The 19,315-nt window shown below is 32.4% G+C and overlaps 1 protein-coding gene across 1 annotated transcript in view; it reads left to right on the top strand.

The window, feature by feature from the left end:
* The window catches only part of LOC124368209 (GATOR complex protein Iml1-like), a 105,748-nt gene that overhangs the window by 25,649 nt on the left and 60,784 nt on the right, over nucleotides 1–19,315 (top strand). The window contains exons 7-11 of the mRNA XM_046825484.1: nucleotides 1,461–1,648; nucleotides 6,597–6,793; nucleotides 12,514–12,578; nucleotides 15,359–15,562; nucleotides 18,470–18,678. Of these exons, the coding sequence (XP_046681440.1) occupies nucleotides 1,461–1,648; nucleotides 6,597–6,793; nucleotides 12,514–12,578; nucleotides 15,359–15,562; nucleotides 18,470–18,678 (863 nt within the window). The remainder of the gene's footprint in view (nucleotides 1–1,460; nucleotides 1,649–6,596; nucleotides 6,794–12,513; nucleotides 12,579–15,358; nucleotides 15,563–18,469; nucleotides 18,679–19,315) is intronic.

The following is a 19,315-nucleotide window of genomic DNA, read 5'->3' as shown; positions in this document are numbered from 1 at the left end:
ATCCATGGGGTTGCCCAGATATAAGTGACATGGTGTACCCAAGTGTAGGTTCAACTAGCGGATATAAACCAGTCAGAAATGAATTTTTCTTCTGGAGAACAGTCAGTGTTACTTTACAATAAAAATTAATAAGTATTGGAACTAAAACAAGTTAAAGTTAAAAATAAAATAAACTTCTTTGTCTGACTAATGATGTCAAGTAACAACTCCCCAAACAACATGATATCACAAGATGAATTAGACAACATTTAGACATGAAACGCATATAGTTCATGTTATCAAGAAAATAATGTGGATAGCTAATTATTTCTAAATAAATTTAACAGCCAAAACAACTGCAATAAACTAAAAAAGTCTATTATGATGGACAAATCCAGAATATTTGAATTTCAAATCCGATTCCTACGATTCTTAGCCCTAGAACTGGTAATGGTAAATCTCTATATTGGTTGGTGTCTGCATGGAATATTTCAAAAATACATAAAAATATATATAATAATTATACTTACTCCCACTATTTTTCATACTATTTTATTCACAAGTCTGACATGTTATATCATAATTATAATTATGTTGTACTTCTTATGTGTAATGAAAAATATGTTTGTCATTGAACTAAACCTCCAAGCTTAGCTTTTTAGGAAAAACAGTAAAACATGTTTGTAAAATGTATTATATACAAAAAAAGCAAATTTTATAATATAACAATCACAGATAAAATTTGTATAGTTTTGTATATAAATTCATGAAGGTAAAAATGTAAATTAACGAGTCTACTAACATTAAAAACTTCAATTACAATAATCATAATTATTATTTTTACATTGCAATGTGAAGAAAATTAGTTTGTCCACAGTAATCACAATAGTTTTACTGAATAATTGCTATTTTTTATTTATTTTCACTGCTGAATCAGAATTTTGAATATTTGTTTGGAAAAAATTACAATAAGATCAGTACAATTAAACCAAACAAATTAGAAATTTATTGAACACACAATAAAAAAATAGATACATTGATAGGAATTAAAAAATGTATACATTTACATAGTTTAGTTGTAGTGTTTGCTCTCAACTCACATTTTTATATCAAATTATGTATTACAACTTGCAAATTATACATCTTACGTACATTGTATAAAAAATATAAAACAAACGCTGAACTATAACATTAAACATTGTCTAATGTAGAATCTACATTTTAACATGTAACAGTAAATTCATGTAGGTATAGATTTGAAATGATACAGCGATGCCTGTTACATGCTATGGTGTGGTGTCCTCCTATTTTGTATTATATAAGGGCAAACTGAGATTTTTACAATTCAGATCTAATTAATGTATGCTAGAACCTGTTAAATTAGGTATTTTCTACAGAATAATTTAATTGAGATAATTCCAATTTAATTTTCAGTTCTGTTACTCTTGCATAATTAACACCTAGTTTTTACACTGCTGCAGAGTGGCAGTGCAGAATGAACGCTATGATGATTGGTCCCACATACTGAACCATCTGCATCGAGAATTCAAGGGCTTCAAGGAAATGTTACTCACATTCCACAACAGAAGCGATATAGAAATACCTATGACCAAACTCGCCTCTTCTCACCAGGGCAACTTCTTGGAGGTGATCAACATATCACTCAATGGTCAGTTCTTTTCCATTGGATATTCAGTGTCGAGGTTCCTAGCACTCTTAATACTGGAAAGTAGGGAAATATACAGGGAAATGGTAAAAATGTACTCAAAAGTTGAAGGTTTCTTAATATTAATGGTACTTAACACATTGGAGTCTGGCTCGCTATTTGCTGTTTATGCCTGGTCTGCATAAATTAATGGGTTTTCAGATTTTTTTTTAGAAAACTGTTAAATATTATGTATATGATATTATATTTTCTTGAAAGTTCTATCTTTCCTCTTTAAATTAATATGTAAAACTTTATTCCTATAAAATCTAATTAATTTTTAAAAAAATTTCAAAACTTATCTTTTTTGAAGAAAAATAAAAACTCCCGCATGTCTTGTGTTACTTGAAAACTAACTTTTGAATAAATAAAACAAGTAATTTCAATTTTTTTAAAGGCATTTACTACATACATATTTACAAATAATTTTAATTGCCAAAAAATGTCAAATGCTAAAAAAAATCACACAAAATCCTTTTTAGTGTGATACTCTTCGAAACAGTCAGGTACGCAGAGTGCCACATTACAATCCTTGCAGTAGAACCTGCTGAAATCCGGATCATCATTAACAATATCAGAGTCCGTATCTAACTCTAATTCAGCTAATATACTGCCCATTGTTTTTTGAAATGCGCGCCTCTCCATGATTGTTGTCGTAGACAGACTCACGACGCGCCAGGCCACGTCAGTCGATAAACAAAAGTCTCAAGCGGGTATGACATAGTAGCGCCTAGCGGAATTTTTCTGAACTAACCAACAAAGCTGGCTTTCTAATGCAGCAGACGGCACTCGAATATCACTCGGGCAACTCCGTATATCAATCGGCAAAGCTGTGCTCGAGTCATGCTCGAGCGCCGGCCGGGTGATTAAACAATGGCACTCGAGCGTAGACTCGAATGTGTTAAAACTAGAGTTAAATGGCACTAAACACTCAAAATTTTGATCAGAATGTCTCCATCAGGAATCATTTGGAAGTACAATTTTTTAGTAGCATTAGTAATTGAGTCTAGTGTCGAATAGTACCAAAGACTCAAAATGTGGATTCATGTATCTGTTTTAATATAAAAGACATTTTTTTCTTCCACATTTAATTTATTTCAAAAGCACATATGTATAAAATAGAAAAAAAAACATATGATAAAATAGAATAAAATTTAAAACTAATTGTAAAGACCAAAAACTAATAAATTATAAAAAATTATGTAGAAAAATATGGCTTGCAATTCATAATTTTGGAATGGATTTCTTCTTTTACTAATGGTAGAAAAATGTCACTGAAATTGATGGAAGGTTGGGAAATACAATTATCTTTTAAAACCGTCATACATGCACTTTCAATTTTATTTCTTTGTGGAAGAATAAAAAATGTCTTTTGTATTAAAACCTGGTGACTTCCATCAAGAATACAAAGCAGATCATGTGTCTCTATCAGGAATGTCATGTTATAAGTCTTTTAACACGTTCACGACCTGTAACCCATTGAGTACATGCGATCTTTCATAAGTTCCATTGTATACCCGATCGGGTACACACCGGACTTTCGTAAACCACAAATAAATACCTTATATATCTTGTACCCCGTCGGGCGCACGATTGCTTAGTTTTTAAGGTAAATTAATTTTTTAGGTACAACTTGGGGTATAATTAAAAACATATTGAAAAAAAGTTTTTTGTCCACAATTGCGAAGCCTACACACATTTCTTGCTATACTTAGACATTTTACTTAAAAAAACCAATTACGGTATTAAACTATTATTTCGTATTCCCAAATTTTACCAAAATTCTTCTTGAAGAGTGTTGTTATTATAAAATTTTATATAAAACTGAAATGAAGAAAATATTCAATTCATATTAACATGCAAGAGATTGCAACCCTGGCAGTTTGCTGCAATTTTCGTAGTTTGGTAATATTTTTATGATTACAAATATTTGCACTTGGAAATTTGTTTTATGTCATTTCATTTATTTATTTACAATCCCTTGGCAAATGTTAGTTTTTTCTCACTTTTTTGTTAAGATAATTAACGTCTTCTTGTTCCCTGCACTGGTTAGGCAATACTTTCTCTTACATGTAAAATTGAATACAATTACTAACTAATAATCCATTTAGGCTAAAAATGGTTCGTTATTCTTTTATTATACTCATATTTTTTTTAATACTAAAATATTCCGTATTTATATGTATAAAGAGTATAGTATAAGTACATGTGGAAATTTGCTCATTCATCGGATAGTTAATCGTATGATTTTGGAATTTTTGCTATTGAAAAGCTGTCTTATTTTTGCAGTTTATTGGTTTTAAAGATGGTTTTCCATGCTCCTGTTCAATCCCATATTGCGTACAGAATAGGTGTCTATGGAGGGCCTGTTCTCTCATATCTTCTTCTCTTTTATCTTTTAATTTCTTTATCTCCGTAGTAATCTCTCCTCTAACCTGACTTTTAAGTTTACTCCTCTCACTTTTGTTTTTCTCAGCTTGTTCGCTTATTTCAAGTCTGACCCCCTCCTCCAAGTTCTTTAATTCTTTATTTAAAGTAATTAAGCCTTTATTTATCTCTACTCTCATAACCTCCGTTGTCTCTACTATTTTATTGTTTAACTCACCTCTCATCTGTTCCATGTCTCGTTTTAACTGCTCATTTCTTCTTTGAATTTCCTTTTTTAGTTCCTCTTTATTCTGATCTATTTTATAATTCAGATCCCTTAATTCCTCATTATTTTTCTTTAATTCCTCATTATTTTTCTTTAACTCCTCATTATTTTTCTTTAATTCCTCATTATTTTTATCCATCTTTTCATTCAGACTATTCATCATAGTTCTCATGAATGCAATAAGACCTTCATCCCTATCAACTCCTACTGGACTACTGACTCTGCTAACCCCATTCTTTAACTGCTCATTACTTCTTTGAAATTCCTTTTTTAGTTCCTCATTATCCTGATCTATTTTATAATTCAGATCCCTTAATCCCTCATTATTTTTATCCATCTTTTCATTCAAGTCCTTCCTTAATTCCTCATTATTTTTCTTTAACTCCTCATTATTTTTCTTTAACTCCTCATTATTTTTATCCATCTTTTCATTCAGACTATTCATCATAGTCCTCATGAATGCAATAAGACCTTCATCCCTATCAACTCCTACTGGACTACTGACTCTGCTAACCTCATTTTCTAATGAATTTCTGTCATCTGTTGTCGACACCTCATGTTCTACTGTATTAGAGGATGACCAACCTAAAAACCCTGTATCTCCTGAGCTATGAAGATCTATTTCTACTGGTCTAAATATTGGTGCGGGCCCTTCATTATTTTGTTCGCCTTCCATCTTGTAGCCTATGTTTAATTTGAAAATTTCTATTATTAATTTAGGCCTAATATTTGTTTTACTAGCCTACCAGGAAAGTTTTACCAATTTATATTATAACTAGGCTGTGTTCAAAGTTATCAAACTTATAGACTAACAATAATTTATCATACTTCTTCTAGACACACACCTGAAAATACAATTATATAAAAACAGTGATTTTCACTTAGTCTAAAATATGCTACCACTAACCTACTTAAATTAGTTGTGGAAGTTGGAGCCCTCCAGTTGGTGCGCCAATTTGCTGTAGATCGCCCTACGTTGACTGCGTCAATTTGTCGCGAGATCTGCCCGTCGTAGTTGTGTCAATTTCCTGTGTCGGTTTTTTAGTGTTGTTGACGCCCCATGTAGTTGTGCGCCTTTTTGTTACCAGTCCCACGTTGCTGTACCATTTTGCTCCGGATGGTGTTGGTCGCCATCTTGCTCAAAATCTGCCCAAAGCTAGCTGCGTTCCCTTGGTACTGCTTGAAACTCTGCCATCTTCCAGATAAACAAATTGCTGTCCCAATCCTCTCCCAATCACTACTCAAAATGTGCTCCCTCTCATTGGTGATGTAAATTACTTCGTGTTAGCTAACTCATACTATTCCAACTTAATACCAAATTACTATTAAATTTGAATGTCTGTGGTGTTGTCACCAACAGCAAGTCTATGTCTATCTCAGGTTTTTAAATAGGTTGAGTAGTGGTTAAAAAATTTAATATCACTCCATTAAAGTTCCTATCACACTTTTTTATAAATTGGATACTCAAAGAAAAGTCAAACCAAGTGACCTTGACGTTAATTTATTCCATATTACACTGTCCATACATATATAATTCCACTCACCTTGCTTTGATAATTTAAGAGTCTAACATAATATCCCATCCTTCATTAAAATTTCAATACACCATATTACAGTTTCCTATTAATTTCACCACTACTATCTCAGGAGAATCCACACAACCTCCTTGCTTCAAGTCTGGAAAGAGAAGACGGAATCTCCGTATAAAACTACACATACCGACTCAAAACAATACTCATCCCCTCTCCCGTTCAAATCAGCGTCTTCACGAATAAATATAATTTGATTCTTTTCTTATAATTGTCGAAATTTATCACGTTTACTATAATTAATCAATTTAAGTCTTTCTATTTTCTTTTTATTATTTTTTTAAAGCTTTTTATTTAAATTTTTAGCAACATGTGCTTTATGACGTCATCAATATACAAGTCATTTATCCCACAATTGGCTTTTCTGCGTAATTCTATTTAGTACTTTTGTAAAACACGAATTTTGGTTATGTTTACTTCATTTTAATTAATCAAATCTTTTCCCGTATAAAGTTTAATATATTTCTTCGTTATTAATTAAATAAATCTCAATTCCGACAACATGTGATTCACTGACGTCACAGTCTGCCAATTCCCCGCGAATATTCAAATGTCGTAATTTGACCTGTTACAAAGTAGGAAGATTTCACCTCATTAAAAATAAGTATTAGTATTATTTTTTGTAATTGTTTGCAATGTTTAAATATAACACATGTGATGATGATAATAGTGTTCGAGAAACACTTCATGGAACGCAGTCTTGAACGAACGGGACAGCAAGTGGTGGTGGTGTCCCCAGGCGTTGGAGTGTTTGAAGTGGACAGGATACTAACGAATGTGACCAAGCAACGGATCATAGACAACGGTGTGGGCTGCGATCTAGTGTGCGTGGGCACGCAGCCGCTGCACGCCGTGCCACTACTCAAGGTCAGACATGAGTGGTTTGAAAAATACAATTTAAAAAAATACTCTCAAGTTCTCAATTTTTTGTAGATAAAACATTTTTTAAATTAAATTTTAAAATTCTAAATGTTATTCATTGTTCTCAGGACATTTGCTCATTCTGTCAGGTTTACCAACCATTTGGATAGTATAATAAAAATTCTCTTAATAGCTTAACCATAAAAAAAACTGGTTTTTATGTTTTATTTTACGAAACCCACGAGGAAAGTATAACATATAGTATTTTGACAACAGGAAAATCTTGCTTTCTTTAAATGAAGATAAAATGGATCTTGTATTTAAAAGATTGTCTCGAACCCTAGACCTTCTACTTGCTGGTCTTGAATAAGTTTTTTATTGTAATATTTAAAATCTTGAAAAGATTTAATGCGGATTCCACATAAAAACATTCCATTATATGTACTATTAAGAAAGCTCTGAACAGTTTGAACATTTTGACTAAAACCAGTTTTTTGAGGGCAGCGAGTGAATGACGCTACCAATATTTAACTTAACCACATAGATTTGTTGGTCTTGATATTATGCATAACTTAGTCCATTTAATCTTTGCTGTATCTCTTATGATTTTCGAGATTCCTTCATTGTGCGTAAAATTTGGAACACCCGTTATAAGAAATCTTTTGCTGGCATTGAATAATGGAATATTGACCATTTGGATTTATGGTATCCAAATTATTGATGCCCTAGTGTACCAACTTTAGGACAGCCAGAGTAAATTGTTAGTTGTGTTAAACTGTCTCTCTAGATGTGTATTAAAGTATTAACACTCTTAGTGTGATATAAAACATGTAGTTACCACCTATACAGGGTGTTCAGCGACCAGGAAAATGAAGAGAACTGAGAATAGTCTGGAAATTTTAACAATATGGAGAAAGTCAGGGAATTTCACGATAAAGCCGGGAAAATTGTCCAGTTATTCTTGGAGGGTTTCTACCGGTCATGGAAGTCCTGGAAAAGTTATGGTTTTTATTGACGGTTCATGGAAATCATAAAAAAATCATGGATTATTAAATTGGCACAAATGTTCTGTTTAAAATATCAGTTTTATGTCATTGTGATAAACTAGTGATGTGTTGAAGCTCTTGAAATAGAATCTAGGGATATTTTCCATGTCGTTAATTTCTGGCTGATCGTCAGTATTCAAATTAACCATTACAGAAACATTTTTGTCATATTTTATGTTTGAAAAATTGTAAACAAATAGTCTGAGTTAAAAAAATATTATTTAGCTTGCAGTTAGTATTAGGTTTGAGTTTTTAGATCACCATAAGTGTGCTGTGTATATTCCTAGACATAAGTGTGGTGTGTATATTCCTAGACATAAGTGTGGTGTGTATATTCCTAGACATAAGTGTGCTGTGTATATTCCTAGACATAAGTGTGGTGTGTATATTCCTAGACATCAGCTGATCATCAATACGTTAATTACCGATTGAAAAGACATGATTTTGTTGTACTTTGTGTATGAATAACCGTAGATAGATAACCTAATTAAAAATTATTCCTAGTTCATTAATCCATATTTTGCTTGCAATTCTGTATTTATGTACGTGCATCGGGTACTGTTGATTCTGGTACTCTGATACCTTGGTCCTTAGTGGTGTCAAGGTGTTAACAGTTCTCGATACTGCGGTTCTATTTACTAAATTCTGCTACCAATGTTTTATTACAAAATAACGAATAAAAATCAATAGAAGTGCAGAAAATACACTTGGTAAGTGGTCGTCACAATATCATGACTATAGTCAAACACACATTGTTGCAAGTCTGGCAGTATAGGCAGTTTTTTCCCTGAGGGAAAAGGACAGTTTGTCCCTGTGCTTAGTCCTAAAAGGACCTTTGTGCCTCCCAGGCAGTTTTTTTTCCTTCCTGAGGGAAAAGGACAGTTTGTCCCTGTGCTTAGTCCTAAAAGGACGTTTGTGCTTCCCTTACTTTAATTTTGTGCCCTCAAAGACCGAGGCTTTTGCAAAAACCAATCAGATTTAAGGGCTTCTGTTCTCTAATGTCCTTGGGGCTGAGGAGATATGCTCCTAGGTATCTTTTCCGAGTCTCTATGATGGCAGGACAATCTAACCAAATGTGCTCCGCTGACTCTTCCTCCTCTCCACAGAGTCTACATTCGTTACTCTGACTAAGGCCTACCTTCATAAGGTGCTTCCTCAGAGGGCCATGTCCTGTCAACATTCCTAATATCAGTCTTATATCCTCCTTATTCTGGTCTAGGAGAGCTGTCCACCCTTTAACGTAAGGAGAGATAAACAATTTGGATAGTCTTAATCCTGAGGCTCTACTCCAATTATTGTGTCTTGTCCTCTTTAACCAGAGCTTTAATGTTGGAGATGTTTATCCCACAACCTGGCTCAGGCCCCAACATTGTGGATTCCGCTCCCTTTTTGGCGAGGATGTCTGCTTTTTCATTTCCATGAATACCTTCATGACCCGGTACCCAACCGAGTGTTACTCTGTTATTCATTGCCAGCTCTGCTAGAGCATTGTTACATTCCCAGACCTCTTTCGAATCAAACCAACAGTTATCTAGTGCCTTCAGTGCAGCCTGACTATCAGAAAGTATGAGCTATTTTAATCCTTTTGTCCTCTTGAAATAACTCTACCCATGAACAACAGCAGATCGGCAGTACACGAATTACAAAATGCTAAAATGTATTATTGTTGTAATTTATTTTTGGAAATACATAGGTAGATAAAATAATTATAGTAATATTTCAAATAATATTGTGTTCACTGTATTTTACATATTTATAATTGTGCATGACCATGAGTCTGCTGCAATTATTTGCTGACAACAGCTGCTAGTCGGTAGTACCAACTTAGCAATTGCTAAAACACGTTTTTGTTGTATTTCATATACGAAAACAAGTAGATAGATAACCAAATTAACAGTTTATCATAGTTTTTTAAATAGTATTTAACCAGGTTCCTATTTCCTATGACTAGTTATGTTCGTGTATCACTGCGCATATGTTGCATCTATACGCGGATGTCCGCTTCTCAATGCTAACAAAAATATATTCGCTAACTTTTGTTTATTTGTGTGGTTCTAAATATGTCCTCTGTTGTATATGTATATTTATACCTTAAAATGTTATAAAATGGTCAAGGATGTTTTTGAAATTTTTGGCTGGTCACATTTGCTTTTTTAACCCGTTGGATCTCGCTGTCGCACAGTTGAGGCCGAGAGAAGTGAGCAGTTGTGGCCCGTCGGCGCAGGGTTGTGGCCGCTTGCAAGCCTCTTAATTTCGCATTTCCTTGGACGTACTTCCTGAAGTTAAATGATGTTTAATATACTACCAGCAGCTTTGCAGTAGAATACTGGCTTTCTCTTGAGGTCTATTTTGTTTTGCACTATGATAACTGGCAGCCTGTTTTTACTCCAAAAGTCAAAGCCTTTCAGCCAGCAGCTGTTGTTTGTAAACACAAGTATGGTTTCGTGTAAGCGTGAGTTATTCGATAAAGATATCAACGAATTATTGTGTCATGAGTTTAGTGAGTTATCTGATAGTGAGGAAGAAAGTGAAATGCATATTGTCAGTTGTGGAAGATGATATTATTTTTAGAGAGCTATTTGGTGATGCAGGCTCAGCTATGATCTAGGCTATCTTGATGAACGAATATATATACCTGTATATAAATGCAGAGACATCAATAATATTAAATAATTATTATTCTAAAGAAATCTTATAGGTATATGATATTCCAGGAGCAAATAATAATTATAATGCACAATAATAATCAAGTGCCAGGAAAATCCCGAGTCAGCAGGGGTACTTGTACTGCAACAACCCGGAACTCCCAACAGGTTTATGGTGACAAAATAAAACCAATTAATAATCATACCATTAGTATTTGTGTTTTAAGGGTAAAATGTCAGATTTTAACATGTGAATTTAGATAGGAAAGGAAAAGCAGGCTCTCCTTTATCACACTGGGAGAATATTCCTTTTCATTTTCATAATGTGTGTTCTTTTTAATGTCTCTATAATAAAGAAGAGGAATATGCTATCAGTCTGGTAATGGTAAGCCTGCTATCATATAACATTTCCTTAGTTACTATAGTAATTAGTTATTAATAATATTTAGTTATGTGTACAGGAATCTGTATCGAATTCAGAATCAAGACCACAATGTTGTTATCAAAATCTGAATCAAATTCCTTTTGTATAGGTCCTTCACTCGTAATAAGGATTTTTTTAACTTTTACAACTATACAATTAGTTTCAGTCATAACACTAACCTAGGAGATGAAAACAAGAGGGATGAGAGAAACAATATTTGGTTGCCATATGTACAATGGTTGTTTGTCAGTATTCAAGAATAATGTATTACACTTATTTTCTTGGCTCAAAGTTTAGGCTCAGATTCACCAAATTTCAAATAAGACATATGTTTACTCTAGCTTAACATAATCATGTTTAAAATTGTTGTTAATTCTTTAAGAATTCAAATCACAATCACAAATATTGCTTAACACTAGTTACTAACAACTGCTCTATTGTAACATTGCTGTACAGTAGAGTCCCGTTAATCCGACCTTATTGGGACCGAGCCATATTCGGATTATGTGATTGTTCGGATTAGCCAGAATTACAGAAAAATATGGTTTTAAACTTGAGAATGGGTCTATTTTGTTATAGAATTATCAACATTTTTTATTAAAATATGTTTTCTGACTGTTGCATTGTATTTCTTGACAAATAAACGTATTTGCGAATACTAAGCACATTTACCGTATTTAGTGTGAGAGTTCTATTGTTAAGCAATGTGAGCGTACTGGATATTGTACGGGTCCACGCGCTACGGGACGACGAGAACCTGGGTGATAAAGGAGAGTTGGTGCCGCACGCAGACGGTGCAGCAGCGCTTAACCTTGCACTACGATACTTAGAGCAACAGGCTACTGCTACACCTGCCGATATCATGTTTATCACACGATGGTGAAACTACGCGTCATCCAATAGACTCTCTTCAATGCGACAAAAGACAATAACTGAATTTATGTCTTTTAACAATTAATATTGTACTCAATAATAATATCAGTACTGTACGTCCAATTTTTGTTTGATTTCACTTCTTAAACAGTAATTTAACTCATACTTAACCTATAAGTTTCAATTTGGTACTGTATTTAACTTCATTATTTATGTACTGTACCATACACAATTTGTCTTAATAAAATACTGTATGTCTATTTAATTAAAGTTTTCTTTGTTTATGTACGAAATGATGCACCCATTTTCATTTTTTAAGTAATTAGTTCCTATAACTGTTCATTATTGTTATAAATAATTCCTCCTGGACCTGTTCGGATTAACCGACGTTCAGATTACACGTGTTCGGATTAGCGGGACTCCACTGTACTACTTGAAATTCACAGATGTACTTAATTTGATACATGCATACAAATTCTTATACCAATTATATACTTACCTGTTATAACTTTCTTGTTTTGAACTGAAATATTTCTTTTACGTATACATTATACTCAATATTGCTTTGAAATAAATACGTGCACATTGTTTAATAAATTATACCTTAAAACATTGGTGTAATTTTTTATACATTAAAAAATTCAAGTTTATAGCTTTGACAAACGGCTATATATATATATATATATATATATATATATATATATATATATATATATATTTTTTTTTTTATTGTTTCAGTTCCACAATAAGGATCCTGTCAAATATGCTGATGATTACTGCATGCCCCATTGGATCAATTTAAGGTGCTTGTCAACTAAATTTAAATTATTTCTAATTTTTTAAAGGATTACTTTGAATTAAATTTATCAGGAAGAGGATAATTTTTTCCAAAAGGTAAAATGAAAACCTTTAAACAACTTTCAATACTGAAGTTTTTGTTTGTATCAATACCATTAGTAAATAATGCTCATTCGTATAGCAAACCACGAGCCTGATTGTTAGCAGTTTTATTTCTATTTATGCTATTAATTTGTCAAGGTATGTTTATCACATGTGTAATGGGTTTAATTGCAATAATTGATAATTTTGTAGTTAGTGTGAATAAATTCTGAACTAAATGTGCAGTAGTTAGAAGGCTTCTACAGTTAGTCGAAAACAAATATCTAAGGACACGATTTTACGTTTCATCAAGAACAAATTAATAAAATATCCAAGGAAGTGCAAAATTCCTAATTTTGATATTTTTACTGGGAACGATTTTTTACCAGTGTAAACCAGTAGACATTTCATTCATAATTCGAATAGATCACAATCATAGAATAGAAGAAGCTAATGTAATAGTTCTTGGCTTTATGGGTAGTGAAAGAGGATTTGTATTGCAGACTTGTATCGCTTTAACAATTTATCTCAAGTTTAGTATAAAAAAATTAGAAATTAGAAATATAAAAAAATACAGCAATATAATGAATCATACAATCGCCATTCAATAACCTAACCTGACCCTGCCTGAGGGCGCTTTATTGTGTAGGAACTCTAGTGAGTCAAATCCTGCAGAATTACAAGTATCAAGTAAGTGAGTATGTATGTTTGTTAACTTTCCTCTTTTTAGTTACAATATCATGCTGGATGGAAATAAAATAAAAAATGAAACTTAACTCCTTTAATCCGCTTGAGTCTAAAGATGAGCACGGTCATACAATTACATTGTGTAAACACTAAAGACTATGCCCGTCACATAGAGAGACGGAAGTGCTTGGCAACTTGTTGTATGAGCGTTATCATCGTTTGATTAGTATTGGTAGGCAGAAAAATTGGATATATGTGGTGTATTCAAAAAGAAATGGGAATTTTTAAGTTTCACAGGTTTGGAGAGTACAATATTTTTATTGTGTTGATACTCATGCTCCTGAAGTATAACAACATTTCCAGCTGTTGTCATTGTTTACTTTATCAGTGACAGCTACTAACTTGTTTTATGAACTGAACGATTTTAGTTGGTTAAAAAAATGCATCAAAGAATATGTAAACAAATTTTGGGTGAAAAATGAAATAAAGTGTGGGAAATGTTAACAAAGGCCTATGGCTTTGTTAACAAGGGGATTGTGTGACTTTTTTTATTTCAAAAATAAAGAGAATCTTTAAGGGCTGTCGATTTACAAGCATAGATGACATAAAAGTCCATCGCTCAAAGGGCTTAAGGCTATCCCAAAGATTGAGTTTGTAAAGTGTTTTGGAGATTGAATGAAATGCTGGAACAAGTGCATAATAACTGATGGGGACTAATTTGAGGGAACAACATTAATGTAGACGAATGAACAGTATTAAAGAAAAAAATTAAAATTAACTTTTAACATACCTCATAGTTTTACCAGAGTAAGAAAATATTATGATTTATAAACACGAAATAGTTCAAAATCCTCAATCAACTGTATGTGTAACTATCACTGGAGTAAAATAACAAAACCTCTAGTTGAAACAAAATAAAAATAAATCTATAAATTATGTCTGTACCAAAACTGCACAACCATACAAGGAATATTTCTAATCGTTGATATAACCTCATTAAGATACAATTACCAATCAAAATAATTATTTATGTTGAGACAACCCTTTGCACACCGTTAATGAATTCCATAATTTTCCTTTATTGCCAAGTCATCTATAATATCTATTTAAAAAAAATTCAAAGCTAATTAAAAAAACCATTTTGTTAAAATTTGCATATTGATAAAAATCTAAAGATAACTGTTTACTATACTGTTAATTTTATCTAAATTAAAATTCATGGTACAATTTAATATAGAATATAATTTCTATTATCTTATCATCAGCTCTATAGACTTCATGAAAAAAATGATAGGTGGAAGGAGCTAGATAAAGGGGATCCCCACCCCCTACTGTGGATTGTAGGTTGTCTAAAAATACTTTGTCAACTGTGGTAAGCATGGAGTGTGCACCTGCCATTCCCAAGGCTTTTTGGGAACTAAAAACTCAATAGACACAATGTTTAATTTCGGATATAATTGTGTTTGGTGTTTCGGTCAAGTCTATTATTGGAATATATTTGTGTATGGCGTGGGAAGGGTTAAAACGTCTGCTTTTCTAAGTGTATCCAACTACAATATGATAATTTAAATAGTTTTTTCAATAACACAAAGATTTATTAATTGTCTTGAAATTTATGTTAACAAGTCAAAAGTTCAACTGTAGTGTCATAAATTATGTGAAAGCCCCATTTGTTTACATATATTAGAAAAGATCTTTTGATGTGTGAAATGGAAAGTATATTCAAGTAATCATCCGATTTAATTCATTATTATGATTTAAAACATTCATTATTAGAAGGTATTTACTTGAGTGCTGTATTCAGAAAACAGAAGAGTCCCTAGATTTTTATTTAACTATAGTGTTCCAACGTTCTTTTTAAAATTTGAAGTTAAAACAATTTTTTTTTTTTAATGGGCATTACTGTGTTAACTACTATACTACCTATTAGTAACTGGATTATAGTATAAATTGAAGTATTATAAAAATAATCCAACTTATGTTTGTTAAATTTATAATAACACCATTATAATTTCAGTTTTTTCATAACTAACACAAAAACGCCGTACTCCAATTTCATTCCTCGTATCAAAGTACCGCCTGGTGTCCTGGAGCCCAAACCTCCTGGTACAGTACGAACACGATTCTTATTTCTCGATGACGACCGCCCTACCCCCACCACTCGGGAGGAGATGGAAGCATACGATGCCCAGGTGTTCGCATCACTTTCTCAAACTAGCAGGTACTGTAGTGTTGTAATTATACATTTCTTTATCTGCTCAGTGTTTTGACAACGTATTTTGTCAAACAAACAAAATTTTAATCACAAAAAGAACTGTTTCAGTTCAAATGTAGATTAAGAAAACTATTTTTTAAACTGTTAATATAACTTTAATGAATAAGAACCATTAGAGCACACTGTTGTTTAACAGTTACTGGTCCAATTCTGCCTCACACTCCTGACGCTTCTTAGCTGAATTATTAACCAATTTATCATAGGAGAAAACGAACTTGCGTTCTTTTAGTTTTGCCAATACCATATTTAACACGTACATTGAGGAGAAAATGATTCATCTGGATTACACTGGGTGACTGCTGGGTAAACCAGACACACCTCTTCTGTTGTCTCAATGTCCCTGATGTTGAAACGATACGAATAGTTCATTTTGAATTTCTTCATCACCAACCTTTTTTGATTTCTTCAAACAAACATGGACCCCAAGCTCTAGGAGTAAAGTCTGTGATAGTGTCAGATTTGAGAGACTGCACTAAGCAGAAAGTGAAACGGAGCTCAACTCGATATTCGCATTAATCCGTTCCTTCATAGCTATGTTATGTGAACATGTCCTGGAATCCAGCAATTTCTTAAACAGACAACTTTCGATTAGGACGATCTACGATTATCGCAAGTATTGAGTATATTGATTCAATAATCAATTCAATGGATAAGGGAAAACATGTGATTGGAGCATTTCTGGATTTGACGAGAGCATTTAACAGTGTGTCACATTGTAAATTAATCTTTAAATTTTGGATATTATGGGAAAGAAATTTGCATAGTTTAGTCCTTACCTTCAAAATAGGATGCAATACGTTGAAATAGAGCATGTTTCAAAGAGTGCTCGGCATTGTTTAAAAACAAATTTCATTAAAAACTAAGAACAGTTGAGCATGGAGCTCCACAAGAATCAATATTAGGTCCACTTCTTTTTCATTGTTACATAAACCAGCTGCTTTTAGTGGTGGGAGGAAGCTCTGATGTCTGTTTGTATGCTGATGACACAAATGTGGTTATCTCGGGTAAAAGTGTTGAAAGTGTTGAGATGTCCACTTTCATAGGTCTCTTAGTGATTAAAGACTTCTTGATAGGTAAAACCCTTTTGTTAAACCCAAACAAATCAAATTTTATCTCTTTTTCCACAAAACAAGCTCTAAACAGAGTTCAACCCAACATTTTCATTGAGGAAGAACAATATTGCAGAATCCTTATAGTAAAAATGTTTAGGATTGGCTATAGATAAAAACTTAAGTTGGAATAAACATGTGGACTGTGTTTTAAATCAAATTTCCAATGGTCTATATGCACTGAAACGATTGGCTAAGGTTTGCAGTATAGAATCTATAAAATCAGTTTATTATGCTCTCATAAATTCTCACATTGTTTATGGTATAGCTATTTATGGAGCTATCACATCATATAATTTATATACAATTCTAGTTAAAGAAAAGCAAGCTATTAAAATTATAAAAAAATGTAAAGAGAAGAGATTCAGTTAACATATTTTTAAGGAACTCCAAATATTTACTGTCCACAATATTTACATATTTGAAACTATAAATTACGTTATACATTTCTGCAATCTTGCCTTAACAGAAAGAAAACATCAGTGTAATACACGGTTCAATATATCTAATGATTCTCATCACTTGGAATTTTATAAAGAGAAAACCTCATACATGGGGAAAGGTTTCTAAATTATTTACCAATTGAATTAAAAACTCATTACAACACCAATAATTTCAAAACTAAACTTAAAGCTCAAACCTATAAAATAAACCTCTATATAATTCCAAGAACTTTTTGAAAGGGATAAGTGATTTGTTTACCTCAATATGTGCATATGTATTTAAGTATATATGGAATTTTTTATAAGTTGATATTAAATAATTTTGGATTAGCTATAATGTTCTTTATTTGAATACTACATTGTACATTCAATGCATGTGTTTGTGAATAAAGAATTTCTGAATCTGAATGTACATTGTTTTATAGGTTATTTAATCCTCTATACCTTATTAAATCCTAAGAGAACAATCCACATAATTTGTTTCACCATCATGCAATCCATGACTAAGAACAGACATTATCAACCATGATGAAACTGAATATTCAGTAAAACTAGAAAATAGATAAAAAAAAACAGGTAATTTCAATAAATACCACGAGGAGGCAACAAAGTCAGAAAGGTTTGTAGAACAGAAGAAATACATGGTTATTGTGATCGGTGCAAGGTACAAAATGTTTCATATGTTTCCACTAGGTAGCAGCAGCACTGATGAGAGAGAACCGTAGAGAAAACAAGAAAAACATTTCTTTTAATAGATCATATAGCATTGGTAAAGTAGAATGAGGTGCTTTGTTAAGGTAGAATTTGTCAACTTTTTGAGGTACGACAAGGTTTCTGGTCAGGAAAGAGTTAAAAAGTATCCATATAAAATGGTCAATATTTAGGATTCATTTTACTTATAAAATAGTGACAAGCACTAATGTTAAGTCGCTAGGAGACTATTATTATTCCCTTTAGTCTTCTTAATGGATTAACGGTAATAGTATAATGTATTTTTAAAGATTTTAGAAAATCCATAATAATCCTCACCTTTTGAACCACTTAACGTAGAACCATGTATGCTTGACTGATAATTTTCACTTGCAATTATATGGTTTTTTAATGACTTTAAACCTTAATACTAGATTCTAAGTTGTTTGGTATTAAATTTAAGTTTATTTTACGAAATACATTAATTACACGTTTACAGTATGTTTGCAACCTTCATTAATACTAATCCAAATGGAATAATTGTACATTTATTTGTATTGAAATGTAGGAATAAAGAAAGTTCTGACATTTTTGGGATGTTTCACTTCTAGCAAAGCCAACCGGCTTGCTAAGAAGACCAGTGTTTCAACGCTGGAAGGCTCTGTTTCCTCCTCCTCCAAGATAACCAAACGAAAGACTTCTGATCCGGATATTCACCATGTGGAGGGTTCGGGTTCGCCACCGCTTACGCCGGTCGTGGCCACAGCCTCTGCTCGGACCGAGGATGACAGCTCCATCCTTCTCAACACACCTGACGATTGTGAGTTGAGTTTTGTAGTAACCCATTTTCATTTTCATTTTTATTTATTGTCATTTGTCAATTTTACATTGCTATAGACAACGTCAAGAAATAAAATTTATAATACATTACACTATACAAAACTATATTATATTATACATTATACTATACATTATGTTAATTTAAAATACATAATAATATAATTAGTCTAAACATGATCATGAGACTAAGTTAAAGTGCACACTGCCCAAAGGCCTGCACCATCCAGATACATTTAAGTGCTTATACAAAACACAGAAAGAATACTATAATAGATTCAGGTTAGTGCAAACAGAAAAAGCCATCTTCAGAGAGAAACTGCCACACATCCACCTATTCTTAGGTAGATTAATATTTGTTGTAACAAATTCCTCAAGTGAATAAAAGGCCTTACTTATAAGCCAACGTGACAATTTACATAAATATGGTTGAAGATCTAAACTTCTGAACTCTTGTGGTAGTTTGTTAAAACACTTAATTTGCAAATGTCTATGACTAGCTATAGTCTTCTGTAGCCTGGAAGAAGGTATAATAATATCCTGTGCCCTTCGAGTATAATAGTCATGGACCTCATTAAAACAAACAAATTCATTTTGGTTTTTCTTTACATGTACTAAAT

Source organism: Homalodisca vitripennis, chromosome 8, assembly GCF_021130785.1.
Source record: "Homalodisca vitripennis isolate AUS2020 chromosome 8, UT_GWSS_2.1, whole genome shotgun sequence".
NCBI lineage: Eukaryota > Metazoa > Arthropoda > Insecta > Hemiptera > Cicadellidae > Homalodisca > Homalodisca vitripennis.
This window is presented reverse-complemented; position numbering and strand designations above follow the sequence as displayed.